Genomic DNA, 19,729 nt, shown 5'->3' with positions numbered 1-19,729 from the left:
TTTTTAATTAGCTTGGCATAATAGCGAGTGCCTGTAGTGCTAAGCTACTCGGGAAGCTGAGGTGGGAGGATTCCTTGAGCCTTGAGTTTGGGGCTGCAGTGAGCGATGATCATGCCTCTCTCTGCATTCCAGTATGGGCAACAGAGACCTTGTCAAAAAATAATAAATACATAAATTAATGTATTAATTTTAAAAAGACTCCATCTTGCTTTTCAAAAGGCATCAAGCCAACACAGTCCAGACATTCACCTAACCAACAGACAACACCCAACCAGATGAGGGCATCACCCTTTACTACAAGTCCTCATCGGAGGACTGGAGGGCCATCAAATGAGCAGGACAGCAGCTAGACAGGGCCACCTTAACAGACCGAGTCTTGCTGTCACTGGTGACCAGCACCTGGCGTCTGCCTCCGAAGGCTCTGCCCAGATCAAGGACTCTTCCTTGCAAGCCCTTGACGGCCACCCCAGTCAGGCCAGGACTCTGTCCGCAGCACTCTTCTTGGACTGGTTAGTTAACCCCTTTTCTCTTGATGTTAAATATTCCTGGGTTTGATGTGAAATTTTAACCTGTAACATGTATATCCTTACATATACTACTACGTAGAGTTTGCAATACAGTCTGACCTGTGAGTGGCTCTAGCCTGCTTGCTCATGGCTCTGACTACCTTGAGTGAACAGGTGGGGGGCTCTTAAGGAGAACTGGCTTCTTGGGAACTCCACATAGTGCCTAGCTTTCATGATTCAAATAGCGTCAGTAAGAATCCGACCTTGTGGGCAGATGCAAAGTGCGTGGACCTGGTTCTGTCTGACTTCGGGCAGCTCACTGTGATAACCTGCTTTTTGCCAGCTAACTCTCTTTCTCAGACTAAAAGCTGTTCAGGCCTTCTGTTAGCTTCTTAACAGACTGCATCTTAGCTTCTTCATTTCAGTTATTCTCTCACCGTTAGGTATGTAACTATAGTATGTAGCTGGGGCAGGCTGACACTGGGCACCCAGGAATGCATTTGTTGATAAGAGGCCGAGTTAAGTGGTACCAGCAGAGCCTGGGAATGCAGGTGCAGTGAGCACCCAGAGAGCCCATTATCTATAAGTCATATGTCTTTCGTGACAGCTTTACCCCTCGCACCTGGCACTGTTTTATTTCTCATGTACTAGTTTATCTTTTAACTTTGTGCTTACTCTGCTTTTGTGAAAAAATTGCTTCAGCTAGGTTCTCCCTCCCTTTTAAAACTAGGGTATAAAAGACCACCTAACTTTCGCTTAGGTGCCGAGAGAATTTTGGGCATTAGCCACCTCTCGGTCGCCGGCTTAATAAAGGACTCATAATTTAATCTCAGAGAGTGGCGCATTCCTTGACTCGCTGGGGTACAACATCACAACGAGAGAGACTTGTTAGGAGGCTGTGGAGAGCTGGGAGGAGGCTTAGGCCAGGGTAGTGGCCCTGCAGGTGGTTGTCAGATTTGGAAGGAGGAATCCACACGAGTTGCCAACGAATGAGACGCAGAGTTTGAGAAGCGGAACGATCCACGTGACTCCGAGGTCTTGGGCCTGAGCCGCTGGGAGGATGCAGCTGGGAAAGACGGCAGGCGGGGAGGAGGGGTCAGAAGCGGGTGAGGAGGGGAAGCCCTAGAGTTCTGCCTGGACAGGGTCAATTTAAGGCGCGTGTTAGGCATCCGAACGTCAAGTCCGGGAGGGGTGCGTTCCCGAGAGGGTCCCGGCTGGATCTTCCCCGTTCGCCGTCCCCATTCCACAGGTGTGGGTGGACTCAGCGGCCCGGCTCTGCGCTGGGCGGGGCGGGGTCACGTGGCGGCGGGCTGGCGCCCCCTGGCGCGGAAGAGGGCGGGCGGCTGGGGAATGGCTGCTCCCGGGGCGCGGGGAAGCGGCGAACGCGGGGAGCTGGGGGAGCCCGGCCGCCTGGCCCTGTACTTCTGCGGGAGCATCCGCGGCGGACGCGAGGACCGGGCGCTATATGAGCGGATCGTGACTCGGCTGCGGCGATTCGGGACCGTGCTCACTGAGCACGTGGCGGCCGCCGAGCTGGACCAGCGTGGTGAGGCCCTGGGGACGCGGGCGGGGGCGGGCTGTCCCTACCGCACCTGAGCTCCCGGCGCCCGGAGCCCGCCCTCCTACCCCAGAGTTCCACCCAGCGCCTTGCGGGAGAAGGAAATGGGGGGGTCTCGGACTGCCTGGGTCCCAGCAAGCCTGCGGGTGTGAGGCAGTCTCGGCATCATCTTGACCTTTGGTTCCTTCTTGGAGAGCTCTGTCCTCAGCTGCTTTCAGGGCGTTTGTAGGGTGCAACAGAAAGAAGGTGGATTGGGCTGCTTTGCCTGGTCTCTGTTCCCACCTCACTCGCTGGAATATTTTCCCCCACCCAACACGAAAGGTATCCTCCTGCCTTCCACTTTTTGTTCTTTTTTTTTTTTTTTTTTTGAGACGATGTCTCACTCTGTCACCCAGGCTTGGGTGCAGTGGCGCGATCTGGGCTCACTCCCGGGTTCTCTTGCCTCAGCCTCCGGAGTAGCTGGGACTACTGGCACGCGCCACCACGCCCAGCTACTTTTTCTATTTTTAGTAGAAACCATGTTGGCCGGGCTGGTCTCGAACTCCTGACCTCAGGTAATCTGCCCACCTCAGCCTCCCAAAGTGCTGGGATTACAGGTGTGAGCCACCACCCTGGGCCTGCCTCCCAGTTTTCTGGGAAGACATTAGCACTCGCTTAGATCCTGCTGACCCCAGTTCTCGCTATTACCTTCTCATGTTTTTGTTTTGTTTTGTTGACGGGGGAGTCTCTGTTGCCCAGGCTGGAATGCAGTGGTGCAATCATAGCTCACTGCAGCCTTGATCTCCTGGACTCATGATCCTCCAACCTCAGCGTCCCATTAGCAAGGACTGCAGGGGCACACCACTATGCCTGGCTAGTTTTCAAAATTTTTCTGTAGAGATCATCACTATGTTGCCCAGTCTGATCCCAACCTCCTGGCCTCAAGTGATCCTCCTGCCTCAGGCCTCCCAAAGTGCTGGGATTATAGGTGTGAGCCCCCATGCTGGTCTCATGTTCTCTTTCAAGCCGTTATTGTGTTCTGCTCCTGGCTGCTGGGTTTTTATTATTATTATTATTATTGAGACAGTCTTGTTCTGTACCCAGGCTAGAGTGCAGTGGTGGAATCTCAGCTCACTGCCAACCTCCACCTCCTGGGCTTGAGCAATCCTTCCACCTCAGCCTCCCAAGTAGCTGGGAGTACAGGTGTGCACCACCACACCTGGTTAATTTTTGTATTTTTTATAGGGCAGGATTTTGCCATGTTGGCCAGGCTGGTCTTGAACTCCTAAGCCCAAGTGATCAGCCTGTCTTGGCCTCCCAAAGTGCTGGGATTACAGGCGTGAGCCACTGAGTCTGGCTGGATTTCTACAAAGCATATTTTCATGTACTGGTCTGGAATCTTGTTGATCCTTCCAGTTTGAAAATTGTGCCTTGAATGCTTGTGCTTCTGCTCAGAAAAAACCTTAAGTGGCTTCCACTTATCCAAGAGCAGACCCACAATTTGTGGGGCCTCATGCAATTCTGGGAGACCTCTTTAAAAAGACAAAAATCACAATACAAATTGCCGATGGTTTGGAAAGGGCCTGTGGAAGTGGAGGACCCTGAAGCTAATGGTTCATTAGTTCATGGTATAGCCACACTGCCTGGTGGCTCTCCAGGGCTTTAGTGTCATCTGAGGAAGCTTGTTAAAAATGCAGGTTCCGATCATCTGGGATAAAGCCTTCCAATCTGTACTTCTTGTGCCCCCCACACCCTGGCCCTGAGATGGAGTCTTGCTCTGTCACCCAGGCTGGAGTGTAGTGTCATGACCTCCACTCACTGCAACCTCCGCCTCCCAGGTTCAAGCAATTCTCCTGCCTCTACCTCCCAAGTAGCTGGGATTACAGGCACCTGCCACCACACCCAGCTAATTTTTTTTATTTTTAGTAGAGATGGAGTTTCACCATGTTGCTCAGACTGGTCTTGAACTCCTGACCTCCTGATCCTCCCCCCTTGGCCTCAAAGTGCTGGGATTACAGGCATGAACCACTGCACCCAGCCTAAATCTGTACTTTCTTTTTTAGACGGAGTCTTGTTCTGTTGCCCAGGTTGGAGTATAGTGACACAATCTTGGCTCACAGCAACTTCTGCCTCCTGAGTTCAAGCAATTCTCCTGTCTCAGACCCCCAAGTAGCTGGGATTACAGGTGCCCACCACCACATCTGGCTAATTTTTGTATTTTTAGTAGAGATGGGGTTCACCATGTTGGCCAGGCTGGTCTTGAACTCCTGAAATCAAGTGATCAACACACCTCAGCCTCCCAAAGTGTTGGGATGACAGGCATGAGCCACCATGTCCAGCCTGGAATCTGTACTTCTAACCAGCTCCCCGATGGTCCTGCCCTGATGCGGTGGGCTGAGCCTCACCATCCTGGAAGATAATATTTAATGAGGCTGGGACCCAATATCCTTACCCTCTGGCTCCAGGATGCCTCTCTACCTTTGGCCAAGTGCCCATGCACCTTTCCCCAATCACTCCCATCCAAAGTTAGTGCTGCCTGTGTTCTCATTTGGCCTGAATCACACATCCCACCACGCACAGGGTTGAATTTTTCTTTTTGTGGCTATTCCATTTCCTTGCTGCTTTGATGAGATCGTCATGTTGGGCCAGGTTATCCGGCACAAGGCTCCCACCCTGCCTAAGCAGGGTGAGTATGGACATGCAAGGGCATAGGCGTTACTGGGAGCCAGCATGAGGCATGTCCTCAACCAGCTTTCCCTCAACCACAGGGGAAGAGGCTGCTGGGGATGACAGGCTCATCCATGAGCGGGACTTGGCGTGGCTGCAGCAGGCGGACGGTGAGTGGCGTTCCCTCCTTCCAGCACCTAACTCCTCTGAAGTGCTGGATTCCCCTGGAGATCCCGGCCTCCACACCTAGAAGGGACTCCCAGATTTCCTCCTCACCACACCTACACCGTCATCTCCCTTCTGAACCCCAAGCACCCCCAATGCTGAGCCTTCCTCTCATCTTTCTTCCCAGCGGTCGTGGCAGAAGTGACACAGCCATCCTTGGGTGTAGGCTATGAGCTGGGCCGGGCTGTGGCCCTCAACAAGCGGATCCTGTGCCTGTTCCGCCCGCAGTCTGGTAGAGGTGAGCACCCCTGCCTCCCTCTTGGCTTTCTGTAGACCCAGCCAAACTCCTTTCCCGGTGGGCTCTGAGCACTGCACCTCCCCCAACAGGGCAGGGGGAGGGGAGCTATGAGGGTGTGGATGGGAGGCAGCTCCACCTTTCCCTCGCCTTTCCAGTGCTTTCGGCCATGATCCGGGGAGCAGCAGATGGCTCTCGGATCCAGGTGTGGGACTATGAGGAGGGAGAGGTGGAGGCCCTGCTGGATCGATACTTCGAGGCCGACCCTCCAGGGCAGGTGGCTGCCTCCCCTGACCCAACCACTTGACTCAATCTCACCTGGCCTCAGACACTGCTCTAATACCATTCCTTCCTCTCAGCCCCAGGAGCAAATTAAAAGGTACAGTTAAAATCCCAACTTTCTGCCGGGAGTGGTAGCTCACACCTGTAACCTAAGCACTTTGGGAGGCTGAGGCGGGTGGATCACTTGAGGTCAAGTGTTTAAGGCTAGCCTGGCCAACATGGCAAAACCCTATCACCACAAAAAATACAAAAATTAGCTGGGCATGGTGACATGTGCCTGTAATCCCAGCTACTCAGGAGACTGAGAGGCCTGAGAATTGCTTGAACCCGGGAGGCAGAGGTTGCAGTGAGCCGAGATCATGCTACTGCACTCCAGCCTAGGTGACAGATCGACATTTCATCTCAAAAAAAAAAAAAAAAAAAATTCCCAACTTTCTCTCCGTGGGAGTCATGGGGGTGGGGCAGGCCCTCAGTACCCTTTCCCACCACACTTCACTTAAAGATACAGAGAGATGCTTTAGAAACCTCTAGGCCGAGAGGAGGACACCTCCTAATGCCCTCAAGTCCCCTCCTCCCCAGGAACACTTAAGAGTTGGGAGGAAAGGCCTGGCGCGGTGGCTCACGCCTGTAATCCCAACACTTTGGGAGCCCGAGGCAGGTGGATCACCTGAACTCAGGAGGTCGAGACCAGCCTGGCAACACGGGGAAACCTCGTCTCTACTAAAAATACAAAAATTAGCTGGGTGTGCTAGTGCACACCAGTAATCCCAGCTACTAAGGAGGCTGAGGCAGGAGAATTGCTTGAACCCGGGAGGCAGAGGATGCAGTGAGCTGAGATCACACCATTGCACTCCAGCCTGGGTGACAAAAGCAAAACTCTGTCTCAGGAAAAAAAAAGAAAGAGTTGGGAGGAAGACTGCTCCTGGGGGTGGCCATGCCTCTCTCTGTCTCCTCTGAACTGGGCTGGGGCTGCAACTGGCCCTTTCCATGCCAACCTTTACCTCCCTTTATCAGCTTAGGTTAGGTGAGTCTGCTCTGAGCCTTCTTGGAGAAGAGTCCTAAGGTCTGAAGGAAACAGTACCCTTTAGTAAGGGTAACAGTAAAGATGAGGGGTGTGGATGGATGGGGGCCAGGGCACTGGAAACTGCCTGGCCCCTGGTGAAGCTGTCAGCCTTCTCCCAGAGACGTGTGTGAGAAAGAGAACTTAACTTTATTCAGTCAACAGAAGGAGGCACTGCAGAAGCTGGGAATCCCCCTCCCCACGACAGGGGCAGCTCCTGCCCCCTCAGCTCGGGATGGTTCTAGGTGTTTCCTGCATCTGCCCCCTCAGTCATAGGCCTCATCTTCATCCTCCTCCTCATCACCAAAGAAGAAAGTCTCTTGGTCCAGGTTCTCGGACTCATCGTAGGAGAAGCTGTCATTGTCCAGCTCCTCATCAAACTCATCCTGCTGCCACTCAGGCACCTCATCCTCATCGTCTTCCTCCTCCTCCTCCTCCGCCTCTGGCCCTGAGGAGGCCTGGGGCCTAGGGAGAGCCACCACACTCAGCCCAGAGGAGGCTGCCATGTCCCACTGCCTCCTCCGTGGCTCTGCTCACCCCACTTACTGACTGCCGGGCACGTTGGGTCCTTTTGCCTCCCAGGCTTCTACTGATGGACTCTGGAGACCAACCCGGAAATCCTGGTGAGCAGACAGAAGAATTTGGGGAGTAGGAGAGTAGAGGGCGTGGGGCCTTTGGAGCCAGCATTCTAACCACTGATGCTCTGTGAGGGCCAGGCTCCTGCTAGGACTGGTCCCCTCTCAGCACGGCACTTCACACACCACTGCCTGTATCAGTTAACTCAGATGGTCTCCAGGGATACAGGGTACCAGGGTGAGGCACACCACCCTGTGCTTAGGAGCTTACAGAATCTATTATGCTTTTTATGATTTACTAGTCAGTAAGCAACCTGAGGATGGGATTCAGTTTAGACTCAGCATCAGTGCATTAGAGCTGGAGAGAACCTGGGAGAGCCCTTGCTCCAGTGAGCCCAATTCCCTGATGCCCACTCCTAGGAGTTCAAATCCATATCTGGAAAGTATGGTCTGGAAAAGTTCCCCAAGTGATTCTGATAGGCACCTGACCAAATACCCTTGATGTGGGCTAGCCAACCTCTTTATTTGTAGGAATTCTCAGGAAGTGGAGTGAAATAGGGTCCAGCAGCATCAGGCAGGTTGGCCCAGGAGCCGGGACATGTGCCCAGGTCTCCTCACAGCCATTCACCCACTCTGCTGCCTTTCCTTCTGGACTTGCCCCAGGGTCAAGGCTGTGGTGCTGGGCCAAGAGGACCACAACTCCCGAGGAACGCAGGAGCAGAAGGGGTCTGGGGAGGTACCTGGGTGGAATGCTGCAGGATGGCAAGCAGCCTCTCCTGGATCCGCCGGAGCAGCTCCATGCCCGTGCTGAGGCAGTCGGCCCGAAGGAGGCGCAGGGAGGAGGCCAGGTCTCTGCACCGCAGCAGGGTCTCCTCTGCAGAGGGGGCAGGCACAGAGGCTCCCTCCCTTCTCATTCTCATCCACTCCTTCCTCCAACAAACACCTATGGAACATCTACCAAGCGCCAGGTGCAGCTCTAGACACTCATGAAGCTCCCTAGGGGAGCAGGGTAGAGACCAGAAAGCACGAACAGCCATGAACATCTGTGCCCTTGAGCACCTTACAACGTAGGCTTTCGACTTGAACTTTAAAAGCCAGGCGGTGAGAAGGCTACAAAGAATGAAGAGGAAGAGGACAGAGGGAAAGTGGGGTGTGGCTTGACCTGCCTGGGAAGGGACAGGGGGTGCAGCAGAGAGGAGGAGGCAGGAGAAGGGCCTGGCCGGCAGGGGCGGCTCACCCAGGAGGATCTGCAGGGCATTGGTGTGCAGCTCCAGGTTCTCCGTCTGCTGCTCCACCACGTCCATGTACTCTGCGTCCTGGCTGTAGAAGCTGTACACGCAGGCATAGGCCAGCACCTGCAGGGGCTCCCGTCAGCTCTCCCACCTGCCCTCTCATTCCCTCCAGGCAAGTCTGATTAAAGCAGCCAAGCCCCCCAGATCCCCTTGGCACACCCCTCCCCTGCCCTCTTCCCCCACCCGCTACCACCTTCCGAGCCTGCTCCAGTCCCTGGCAGGCATCATTGAGGAAGGTGAAGGATCTGGGCGGGGGCACTTCATGGATGGCAGACACCCGGTTCCGCAAGTTCACAGCAAACTCCTGTGCAGGAAGGTGTATCAGCACCACCGCCCGGTCAGATGCAAAGTAGCACCTCATCCCGGTCAGCACCCTACCCCTTCAGCCCCCCTCCACCCCACCCTGCTTCCGCAGGCGTCTACCCAGTTTCCTCCCGGCTCACCCGTGCCTGGTGATGGAAAGTGCACCTCTCGTTATAGTCCTGAAACCGCTTCTCTTGGCGAGCTGCCTTGCTTACCTAGTGAGGACAAGTTCAGAGGGCTAGTGGGTGTTTGGTTTGGACAGGAGGGAGTTAATAAGAGGAAAAGCCAGCACTCATGGAGGCCTTTCTATACCTCCCCCAATTATCTTCTTCAGTCCTCATAACTGTGTGGGGTAGCTTATATTATTCATCCCCTTTTGCAGAGGCTCTTGAGAAGTAAACAGACTTGCTCAAAGTCACACGCTAAGCAGCAGAGCCAGGCTCCCCCTGCAGGGTCCCTGCTCTTTCCTGCTCTGCCCTGCTGCCTCCTGAGAGTGTCCAGCCCTCCCCAGACTTTCCATAGCCACCTCAGCATACAAAGTCCTGTTCTACAGCTGAAGGTCCCTGTGAACAGACTTTCCGGCATCTGCAGGCCCAGGTGGCTCTGTCTTCCCCGCACTGAGCCTCCATCCCAACAGCTAGAACACTGTACTACACACAGAGCCCTGCCTGCCCTGGACCTGGCAGCAGCACCCCTCCCCAACTGCTCCGGGCCACTGCCCTCCCCTGGTGCCCAGCGCCTTACCATGGCAGAGCAGTTGTAATAGTCTTTGTGATTTGGCTTCCAGGACTTGAGGCAGCGCCAGCAGAATCCATGGTTACATTTGGCGCAGGTCATGCTACAGAGGAAGCTAGCTGGTCAGGGACTCCTGCCTCTGGGCAGGACCGTGCCAGGAATGCTAAGGCCCAGAGGCACTGCTGCTGCTGCCGTGGCCTCTGCTCCTGCTCTGATGGTCTCCTTGGTCATACCCAACCCTGCTGAATGCACCCCTGCTTTTGAATTCCCCAGTCAATGTGCACTTACAAGTGGGAAAGGAACGTGATCCAGGAAGTCACCATGGAGGCTGCCATGTGAGGGGCAGCAGAGGAACCGCCCTCTTGCTGAGCCCATTCCTCCCTTCTTCTGCCAGGCCTCCTGCCTCCCCCTTGCCCTCTGGCTCCCCAGAGCACCCCCCTTCTTACTGCAGGCACCCCTCGTTCTTCTCGATGGGAGCCTGGCAGCTGGGACAGCGCTTGGAGATGAGCTTGGCCAGGTGCTTGCTCTGCGCCTCCACACTCATGCCATCGTAGTAGCCGCCATCATCGACCCACTGAGACATGTGGCTACAGCTGGCAGGGTAGTGTGCCTAGGGCAAGAGGGCATGGTGGGGACACAGCTGAGCCCTGAGGGCAGCACGGCTGGTGCACGCAGGAGTTGGGGAGCAGGCACAGGTCACATTTGGAGGGCTCCAGGAAGAGGGACAGAGCTCAGCTGGGTGGCAGAGGCTGAGGAGGGCCAAGTCACAGTCTGTGTGTGTGGCAGGGAGGGGGTGTTAGGCAGGGAAGGAGTGTGAGTCGTTGCTCAGGGTGAGGGCTGGTGTGGGGCACCCACCTCAGGGAAGCTACAGTTGAAGCAAGAGGCCCAGCCACACTTGGAGCAGGTGGTCCCACAGCCCAGGCCCTGGCGGCACAGGATGCGGTCACAGCCCTGCGGGTTGGTGCACCATGTCAGGTTGGAGCAGCTCTCCACATAGCCACGCAGGAGTGCCTTCTCGTACTGTGGAGATGCAGGTGCCACGAGGTGAGGGTATGGCTCTCCAGGATGCCACACCTCCAGGCCCCAGCCCACTCCCTGGGGCACGCCCCTTTGGCTCTGCACTGGAGCCTCTCAGCCGAGAGGGGATACCTTGGAGATGACCTCTGGCGAGGAGACGATGGCACGAATGAAGGCTCCGGTGGGCTGGGCGGGGCAGTCAGCAATGGGGCAGGTACAATTCAACACAAGGTTCTGCTCGATCCGAGTTGTCAGGTACTCGTTCCAGCAAGACTGGGATGGACAAAAGGAGGGGCTGCTCCGAGACAGTGTGGGAGCAGCACAGGGGGAGTGTCCTGGTAACTAAGCTCTATCATCCCTCCTCCCTCTCCCCTCCATTACAACGTGGAAGGCCAGAGACAAGCCTGCCTCTGCATCAACCAATGCTGACTTTCCTCTCTCCAGCTTCGCTGAGACTGGCCCAAAATTACAGTTGTCTTTGAGGGTGGGGTAGGCTGTGTGTTTCCCTAATCATAATTACTGTTGGGATGGACAGTAAAATAAAATAAAAATAATCATGAAAAGTAGAAAGATTCAAATTCTAAGATGTGCAGAGAGCAGGAAGATCCGAGAGAAAGGAGGCCTGGGAAATGGGTCGCCTGGGTGGCTGACAACACGGCTCTGGTCTCTCCTCCCAGCTCCAGTGGCTGATCTCCAATGACTGCCAGGATGCTCCCATCTCCGACTCACACCTCCAACAGACCCAGCATCTTCTCTATAAAACTGACTTGCCCACTGCATCCCCGAAACCCTGATCAACCTGCACCACTGTCCCCTCGTCACCAGTGTTGGAACCTTCATGTCATTCTCTTGCTCCCGTGTCACTCCCCCATCCTAAATCAGGCCATTATCCCCTCATCCCTAAACCACTGTGAGAGCCTGTTCTGATCCACGGTATCCTCTCCCAGTCTCTCTCCACACCATCCATTTGGTCTATTCTACGCACAAGCAGCTGTCACGGCTGTCTGAGCCTCCCACAATACTCCATGAACCACCCCTGCCTCTCACACTGCCTATGGCCATGCTTTCCAAAACGACAGGTCTAAACCCACAGGATACTGTGTGTCTGTGGTATCAAAGCTGCAGCATCAATGTGAAGCACGTGACTGGATCATTTTTACTCAAAGTACCAGCCCAAAGTAAGCAAAACCCTTTTTGCATTGAAACTAACCCAGACAAAGTTGGGAAATCGAATGCAAATCCTTGCATTTTTGAGATAGAACAGGGAAAATGTTCTCTGAATTCAGACCCTACTCTTACATGCACACCAGTGCCTCAGTGTTCCCTTCTGCCCTGGCATCTCAGTCTGGGGACCCCCAGCTGCTCTCATGACTGTTGTCCAACCCAACTGGTCGGGCTCACCCTGCACACCATCCAGCGGCTTCTCTTGCACTGCTGCGCAGGCTCCTCCTCTGTGGGGGCTTTTCAATCAGCCTGTTCATCTGCCTTGTTTTCAGGCCCCTTGTCTCTGTCTGTCTCTCTTTTTAGACAGGGTCTCTCTCTGTCACCCACACTGGAGTGCAGTGGCACAATCATGGCTCACCACGGCCATGGCTCATCGCAGCCTCGATCTCCCAGACTCAAGCAATCCTCCCACCTCAGCCTCCTGAGTAGCTAGGACTACAGGTGTGCACTCCCATGCCTGGGTAAATTTTTTTCCTATTCTTTGTAGAGACAGGGTCTTGCTATGTTGTCTGTCTGGTCTCAGACTCCTGAGACCATCTCTACAGGCTTGGTACCCTGGGTCTGCTTCTTTCTCCTTGGGTAAGGCCAGGAAGACCTCTCCACTTCATTCCAAATTCAGAAATCCACCGTCTACCTGCCAGTTCCACACAGGTGTCCAACAAGCAGCTCAAACTTCATAGGGCCACAACAGAGTAAAGATGACACATGCCGTCCACCCAGATGCTCAGGTCAAAAGCACAGGAACCATCCTCGATTCCCTTGTCTGAAGCCCCTACATCTAACCCACCTAATCCTGTCAGCTCCACTTCCAAACGTGTCCCTATCCACCCGCTCTCATCGCCACTGCCCCTAGTCCAAACTACCACCATCTCTTGCCTCTTGTACAACAGTCACCAGATGGGCCTCCCTGCTTCCACTCTTGCTCCATCCAACCCTTTCCTCCATACCATGACCAAAGCGATCTTTTTAAAAATGTAAACCAGATCATATCACTATTTTGCTTAAACCCACCATGGCTTCTCATAAAAGAAAATCCGCTGTCAGGCTGGGTGTGGTGGCTCCTGCCTGCAATACCAGCACTTTGTGGGGGTCAAGGTGGGAGAATTGCTTGAGACTGCCAAAATTCAAATCCTGACCTTGGGCAAATTACTTCACCTCGGAGTGTCTCCCTCTGTCGTGTAAATTGGGAATAACAAAAATACCCACCTCATAGAACTAGTATGAGAAGGAAAATAATGCTTGTAAACGGCACAATGCCTGGCTCAGAGTGAGCTCCCATCAATATTATTAGTTCTCTGGTCATTTCTTGCTGGGATTTTTTTCAATACCTCATATAGCACCCAGTGTTATGTACATAAATCCATGAAAAATATTAGTTGAATGAAAAAATGAAAGTGTAAAGCAAATAACTAAGATCTTGGGAAAAGGAAGCATAAGCAACTATGTAAGAAGAGAGGCCAGAAGCAGAGCCAAAGGGAAAAGGAAAAAGAGTTCACACATACATGTGAGCACACACATGTCCATCACCCACCACTGGGGAACTGCTGTTGGGAGAGGCAGCTGGGATTGACGGCAGCCAGGAGTGCCCCTTCTGCTAAGCTGATGTGTTTGTGCTTGGCACCAGTTCTAAAGAGCTGCGAGGCAGGGAATATTGAACTCAGTGCTCCAGGTTCTCTGCACCTCAGCCCCACTCTCTCTGCCTTTGAAGATGACTCATTCCCAATCTTCAAGCTTCTCTGTGTGCCCCTATACAGAAGCAAGCCTACAGAGCAAGAAGACCCTGAGGCAGGATCATTCTGTCCTCTTGGCTGAAGTGCAATGGTGAGATACTGGCTCACTGCAGCCTCCCACCTCCCAGGCTCAGGTGATCCTCCCTGAGGTTGCTCCTGAGTAGCTGGGACTATAGGTGAGCACCACCATGCCCAGCTTATTTTTGTATTTTTTTTTGTAGAGACAGGGTCTTGCCATGTTGCCCAGGCTGGTCTGGAACTTCTGGGGTCAAGTGATCTGACCACCTTGGCCTACCAAAGCGCTGTAATTATAGGCGTGCACACCACCTCACCAGGCCCATTAAAAAATTTTTTTTGAGGGCCGGGTGCAGTGGCTCAAGCCTGTAATCCCAGCACTGTGGGAGGCCGAAGCGGGTGGATCACAAGGTCAAGAGATCGAGATCATCCTGCTCAACACGGTGAAACCCCATCTCTACTAAAAATACAAAAAATTAGCTGGGCATGGTGGTGTGTGCCTGTAATCCCAGCTACTCAGGAGGCTGAGGCAGGAGAATTGCCTGAACCCGGGAGGCAGAGGTTGCGGTGAGCCGAGATCGCGCCATTGCACTCCAGCCTGGGTAACAAGAGCGAAACTCCGTCTCAAAAAAAAAAAAAAAAAAAAATTTGTATTAAATGAGCATATATGATAAAAGCAGTGACAGTGTGCTGAGATGAGGGGACTTAAATGGTGATAAGGCAACCACAAGCTAGAGTTATCACCAATCTAATAACACGTTTGCAAACACTTCACCAAGTGCCTTGACATCTATTTTGCACGTGTATCTCTTCTGCACCTATAGTTCTAACTTCGCTGATAATGGGAATCTCATGGGGAGGCTTTAAAACTTCCTCCAGATTTCTCACTCCCAGAGGTTCTGGTTTAATTGGTCTGAGGTATCATCTGGGCATTAGGACTTATAAATGCTTCCAGTGATTATACTATGAAGCTGGAGAACCACTGATATATATAGCTGGACCCTAACCACCACCCTTCAGAGTAACAAAGGCAGGTGGTACCACTTACAGATGACGAAACTAGTTTAAGAAGGACTAAGAGACGAATCCAATATTGCCCAGGTTATGAAATGGCAGTGCTGGGCTAGAACCCAAGAATTCCCAGGGAATTTTGTTAGGGTAGGTCAGAAAGCCAGGGGCAGGAGCAACGCTGGTGGGGCCTCACCTTACAGCAGTAGTGCATGCAGCAGAGAGAGGGCAGGTCGTCATCACACCCCAGGGGGCTCACACAGACGGGGCAGTGGTCTGGCCGTGCAGGTGCAGCCTGGGCCTGGGGTACACACAGCCCAGCAGCCAGCAGCAGTGGCTCAGGGTCCTCACTGTAGCTCTGCAGCAGCTGTTCGGTGCCCCAGTGGGAATGAGCCAGAAGGTGCTGAGCGACATCTGGCTCTAAGTTCAGCGTCTCCTGCACCTGGCGCACCGTGTGCTCCATCAAGCCTTCTACTTCCTGGGGGCTCATGGTGCGGCCTGCAGGCAACTGTAGAGATGCCAGGGTAGCCACAGCTTCTGGGCTTGTGGGGAAGGAAGAGACAGAGGTCAGTATTCCTGCCCTGCTTATCCAACCTACTATCTGGACCCCACCTGGCCCCCAGCTCCCTATTTGTGCATACTTGCTTGCTTGCCTAACCAGCCTCAGGATAACCACCCAAACCAACCATCAGAGCAGGTCCTCCATGGAAGCACTTGTAAATCTCCGGGTGGGGCTGGCTGTCACAATGATTGGGGACACAATAGTTATCTAGGGGTCAAGGTGCTAAGAGATCAATAGCAGACGGGACCGTCCCACTGTAGATCCCATCACAAATGGTGGCAGCACCTGTGGTGAGAGCAGTCATCTCCATCCTTACTGCTGAAGTGTGGCCTGTGGACCAGCAGCACAGGCATCACAGAGAGCTCTGCGGTTAACATCTGCATTTTAGCACTCGTACCATATTGAGGTTTGAGAAAGATGGCTGGAGATAATTCACTTTACACATGATGCAAACACCGGGCATGAAAAGAAGGGCTATAACAGCTTCCAGTGAACATTAAAAAGCTTCAGGGGTGCTGGCTGATTAGAGAAATCCTATGGCAAATTCCTCTGTACAACAAACTTCCTGGAAGTTTGTATATTTCACTGAGTAGAGTACATAGCACTCAATAGGTATCTCCTGCAAATTGCAGACGTCTATACAGGGCTGGCCCTAGGAGGATGGGGAGAGTAAGGCCCCTGACTGGAAAGGGATGGTGGTGCTGGGAGGCTCAATGAGGACTACCAAAGTCAGGGAAATAACAGGGATAGGGAAAAGGGGATTAGACAAAGAAAGAAGGGAAGTGTTTCTCCACAAGGGATCTCAGCTTTGGCATGACAACCTCTCCCACCTCAGGGCAAGGGGTCAGGTGGGGTGGCTACCTAGGCTTGGAGGTCTTGCTCTGGCTGCCACAGAAAGGGACATCTGCCTGACCCCAGCAGGGCCCCATGGGTTCTGGAGCAGCATACATCAGGATCTGAGGCCGGTCATCACGCCGTTTCACATAGCCCTGGCCCAAGAGGTGCAGGATGCAAGAGAGGACATCTGTACTGGTACAGGCCACACCTCCAGCAACAGCGTGGCCCAGGCTTCCAGGAGGATTTGGACCCTTCTGCCAGGCCTCCAGCACCTGGATAGGAGGAAAGAAACAAGAAGGCCAATTTTACCTAGGGAGCAGCCTGCCTGGGCTCAACGCTCAGTTCTGCCACTTATTTTTCCCTTTTTTCTTTCCTTCTTTTTTTAGCTCTAAAAAGTAAAAAAAAAAAAAAAAAAAAAATAATAAAAAAAAAAAAAAAAAAAAAAAAAAAAAAAAAAAAAAAAAAAAAAAAAATTTTAAGAGACAATCTTGCTCTGTTACCCAGGCTAGAGTGCAGTGGCATGCAGTGGCATGATCACAGCCCACTGCAGCCTCAAACTCCTGGGCTCAAGTGATCCTCCCACATGAGCCATAGTATCTGGCCGCTTTGCCACTTACTAGCTGTGTGATTATGAATTTGTTACTAAGTTTCTCTCTCTCTTTTTTTTTGACCGAGTCTCACTCTTGCTCAGGCTGGAGTGCAGTGTCACCATCTCTTACTGCAATCTCCACCTCCTGGGTTCAAGTGATTCTCCTGCTTCAGCCTCCCAAGTAGCTGGGACTACAAGTTTGTGCCACCATACCTGGCTAATTTTGTATTTTAGTCAAGGCGGGGATTGACCATGTTGGCCAGACTGGTCACGAACTCCTGACCTCAAGTGATCCACCCACCTCGGCCTCCCAAAGTGCTGGGATTATAGGCATGAGCCACCATGTCTGCCTGGCCACTATTAAGTTTCTCATACTTCACTGTTCTTATCTGTCAAATGAGATAAAATAATATTTATAGGATTGTTATGAGGATTAAATGACTTTTTTTCCTTTTTGAGACAGAGTCCTGCTCCATTGCCCAGGCTGGAGTACAGTGGCGCAATCTTGGCTTACTGCAATCTCTACCTCCTGGGTTCAAGCGATTCTTACGCCTCAGCCTCCTAAGTAGCTGGAATTACAGGCATGTACCACCAGGCCCAACTAATTTTTATATTTTTAGTAGACACGGGGTTTTGCCATGTTGGCCAGGCTGGTCTCAAACTCCTGGCCTCAAGTGATCCACCTGCCTCGGCCTTCCGGAGTGCTGGGATTACAGATACGAGCCACTGTGCCCACCTGGATTAAATGATTTAATCATGCAAACAGAATAGGGCACATGGTCAATACTCCTGTCTTATCTTTACCTTCCGTCTATCAGCTCTGTCAGGACAGAAAACCCAGATGCAAATGTCACTCCACAGAGGTCTCATATTGAAAGAGTGCACTGTGCTCATCCCCAACCCCAAGCATGACTCCCTCCCTCCCTCCCTCCCCCAACTTCATGGTCCCCTCTCTGCCTACCAGACAAACCAGCTGATCAATGTGGAGGCCCTTTTCCCCGTGGGCTTTGAGAATACGAACAAGAAGACAGCTCAAGAGATTCCTCTTTTGTTCCAGGGTTCGGCCCTCATCCTTCGCTACGTTCAGGTACGCCTGGGGAGGTATCAGCCACAGGGCCTCTCCACTGCGCTGGGGACCAGGCTCATGAAGCCGAAGCACACCTGGAACCCGCTCCCGGTCAGATACCGGAGGAGGCAGAGGGGCAGATGAATGGGGACTAAGATGACCCCATTCTCACTCCCTACTACAGTCCCCCCATTCTGAGAGTGACCCCCCAACCAGCAGCAGAGGCCCAGCCCAGCTCCCATTGACCTACCCCTGTGTGGAAAGTCCTGGCCCTCATGCAGGGTCAAAGGGCCATTCCCCGAGGTGAGGGGCACAAGTGCCTGGAGCAGCAGCTCTGGGGAGAGGTCAGAATCCTTCAGCAAGGTCTCTACTGACACCTCCTGATGAGGAGAAACGCCCAGTCAGGAGCCAAAGGAGAGAAAAGGAAGAGGGGAGGAAGGTTGAAAAGAGGAAGTTTTCAGGAGAACAGACAGACAAGGTGGTAGAGAAGATAGAGGCTAAGGGCTGAAGCACCTCTTTCTGATTGAAATTCAGCAGCAGCCACATCTGCACGGTGGACACATGCAGAGTCTGGTTCCCAAACTGCAGCTCAGCCCGGCCCAGCCACGTCCACTGCAGCCGCCGATGCGGTCCCATGTCCAGGACTGGATGGTTCTGACCTAGGAAAGTGTCAGAGAGAAGGGTGGAGACAGAGAATGGAGGAAACAAGGGGTTTAAGGGTTGAGGTATCTAGCTTTGCTCCTACTAATCCCTGTGGGGAAGAGGGCCCCAGCGTTTTCAGACAGACACCTTGTCAAGCTTCCACATCTCAGCCTTCTCTGCGCCTGCCTCCCTGGTGAGCCACAAGTATGTAGGAGCCCATCCCTAGACCCAGAGCCTAGCCCTGAGCCAGGCAGGTTCCATGCAAAAAACACCAGAAAGAAAAAACTTGCATTTTGCCCTCAAGGAGCTCACAGCTTGAAAGGCCCACTGAGGTAGATCTCTTCCTCCTCCTGTTCCACAGCCCAGGCAAGGTGAGCCTGAGACATGTGTTCATACTAGAAAGCAAGGAAACTGTCAAAGGGGGACTATCAAAGGCACCAGGAGTGCATCTGACAGATGCCCTCCTACCAAAGATGGGACAATTTGAGCATCAAAAAACAAAACAAAACACCTGCAATGTGTGATGAAAACACACAAAGTATTTTAAAATCTATGAGTTCATAATGATATATTTTTAAAAGACCTCATTGGTTATATTTAAAAGATACTAGAGAACCAACACATTATTTTTAAAACTAGTTAAAAATAATGGGAACAGGAAACAATCAAGCCTTTCCTGTATAAACTGGACTTCGGGGTAAATATATAGTTGGTGAAAGGAAGTTTTTCTTGAAAGCATTCCAGGTAATACATGAGGAAGGAATGACAGAACTAGATATGACTATTTCATAACCCCTAATGAAATGATAGACCTAACTAACCAATGGCAGAAACACCTGCCTGGTGAAAAACTGATGGAAAATTACATGTAATGTATAGACAAGACTGACAGCACTGAAATCCACTGATCCATCTCAGCATCACAAAGTGAGACAGCTAGGCTGAACCTGCCTCCTGGTGGAAAGACACATACCACCAATGAAGCACCCTTTCTGGAGAAATCAAACCCAAATCTGAATAAGCCTCTAAACCTACAAATCAGTTTTCAGGAAATAAAGGAGACAGAGTAATATGCTTGAGGACACCACATGAATGCAATCAGCAAAATCCAGCTCATGAATGAATAACCCACTTTTCCTCCAGAAATAACTGCAAGAAGGGAAAAACGGGAGGTGAAAACCTATAGATAAAGGGAGATGTCAGATAACGCAACCAAATGCAATGCGTGGACCTCATTTGGCTCCTCGCTAAGCAAGATAACTAACCAAAAAACCCCAAGGCAATCAGGGAAATATAAGCAATGACTCTATACTTGAATTGCAAATTTCTAAATGTTTAATAATTGTAGTATCCTTATTTTTTTAAAAAAAGAGACAGTACTTATCTTTTAAATTTGGGGGTGGGGAAAAATTGATGGAGGTACAGATTGAAACAAGATTGGCCATGAGTTGATATATGTTGGAGTTTAGTCTGTCTACATTTATATATGTTTGAAATAAAAACACTTTTTAAATGAGGGTGAAAATAACCCTTCTCAGACAAATAAAAAAAACTGGTAGGGTTTTCCATCAATACTCCTCAATGAAGACACTTACTTCTTTCTTTTTTTTTTTTTTTTTTTT

The 19,729-nt window shown here is 52.1% G+C and overlaps 2 protein-coding genes across 3 annotated transcripts in view; one reads left to right on the top strand and one right to left on the bottom strand.

The window, feature by feature from the left end:
- The first annotated feature begins 1,821 nt into the window (after positions 1-1,821).
- DNPH1 (2'-deoxynucleoside 5'-phosphate N-hydrolase 1) lies at positions 1,822-5,567 on the top strand. The gene is made up of 4 exons (XM_017547341.2): positions 1,822-2,052; positions 4,812-4,880; positions 5,063-5,173; positions 5,329-5,567. The coding sequence occupies exons 1-4, from the start codon at positions 1,857-1,859 to the stop codon at positions 5,475-5,477; spliced, it is 525 nt and encodes a 174-aa protein (XP_017402830.1). The 5' UTR covers positions 1,822-1,856; the 3' UTR covers positions 5,478-5,567.
- Positions 5,568-6,638: 1,071 nt separating this feature from the next.
- CUL9 (cullin 9) overlaps positions 6,639-19,729 on the bottom strand; it is a 43,218-nt gene continuing 30,127 nt past the window's right edge. The window contains exons 27-41 of one of the 2 annotated variants that reach the window (XM_017547340.2): positions 17,979-18,124; positions 17,716-17,845; positions 17,361-17,560; positions 15,835-16,082; positions 14,608-14,953; positions 10,567-10,707; positions 10,273-10,437; positions 9,864-10,027; positions 9,427-9,520; positions 8,823-8,897; positions 8,573-8,683; positions 8,325-8,442; positions 7,828-7,961; positions 7,059-7,132; positions 6,639-6,977 (exon numbers count right to left, since the gene is read on the bottom strand). In XM_017547340.2, the coding sequence (XP_017402829.1) occupies positions 6,779-6,977; positions 7,059-7,132; positions 7,828-7,961; positions 8,325-8,442; positions 8,573-8,683; positions 8,823-8,897; positions 9,427-9,520; positions 9,864-10,027; positions 10,273-10,437; positions 10,567-10,707; positions 14,608-14,953; positions 15,835-16,082; positions 17,361-17,560; positions 17,716-17,845; positions 17,979-18,124 (2,345 nt within the window). In that variant the 3' untranslated portion in view covers positions 6,639-6,778. The remainder of the gene's footprint in view (positions 6,978-7,058; positions 7,133-7,827; positions 7,962-8,324; positions 8,443-8,572; positions 8,684-8,822; positions 8,898-9,426; positions 9,521-9,863; positions 10,028-10,272; positions 10,438-10,566; positions 10,708-14,607; positions 14,954-15,834; positions 16,083-17,360; positions 17,561-17,715; positions 17,846-17,978; positions 18,125-19,729) is intronic. The other variant, XM_037745315.1, reaches the window with a different exon arrangement.

The sequence above is a fragment of the Cebus imitator genome, unplaced genomic scaffold (assembly GCF_001604975.1).
Source record: "Cebus imitator isolate Cc_AM_T3 unplaced genomic scaffold, Cebus_imitator-1.0 Scaffold197, whole genome shotgun sequence".
In the NCBI taxonomy this organism is placed as follows: domain Eukaryota; kingdom Metazoa; phylum Chordata; class Mammalia; order Primates; family Cebidae; genus Cebus; species Cebus imitator.
This window is presented reverse-complemented; position numbering and strand designations above follow the sequence as displayed.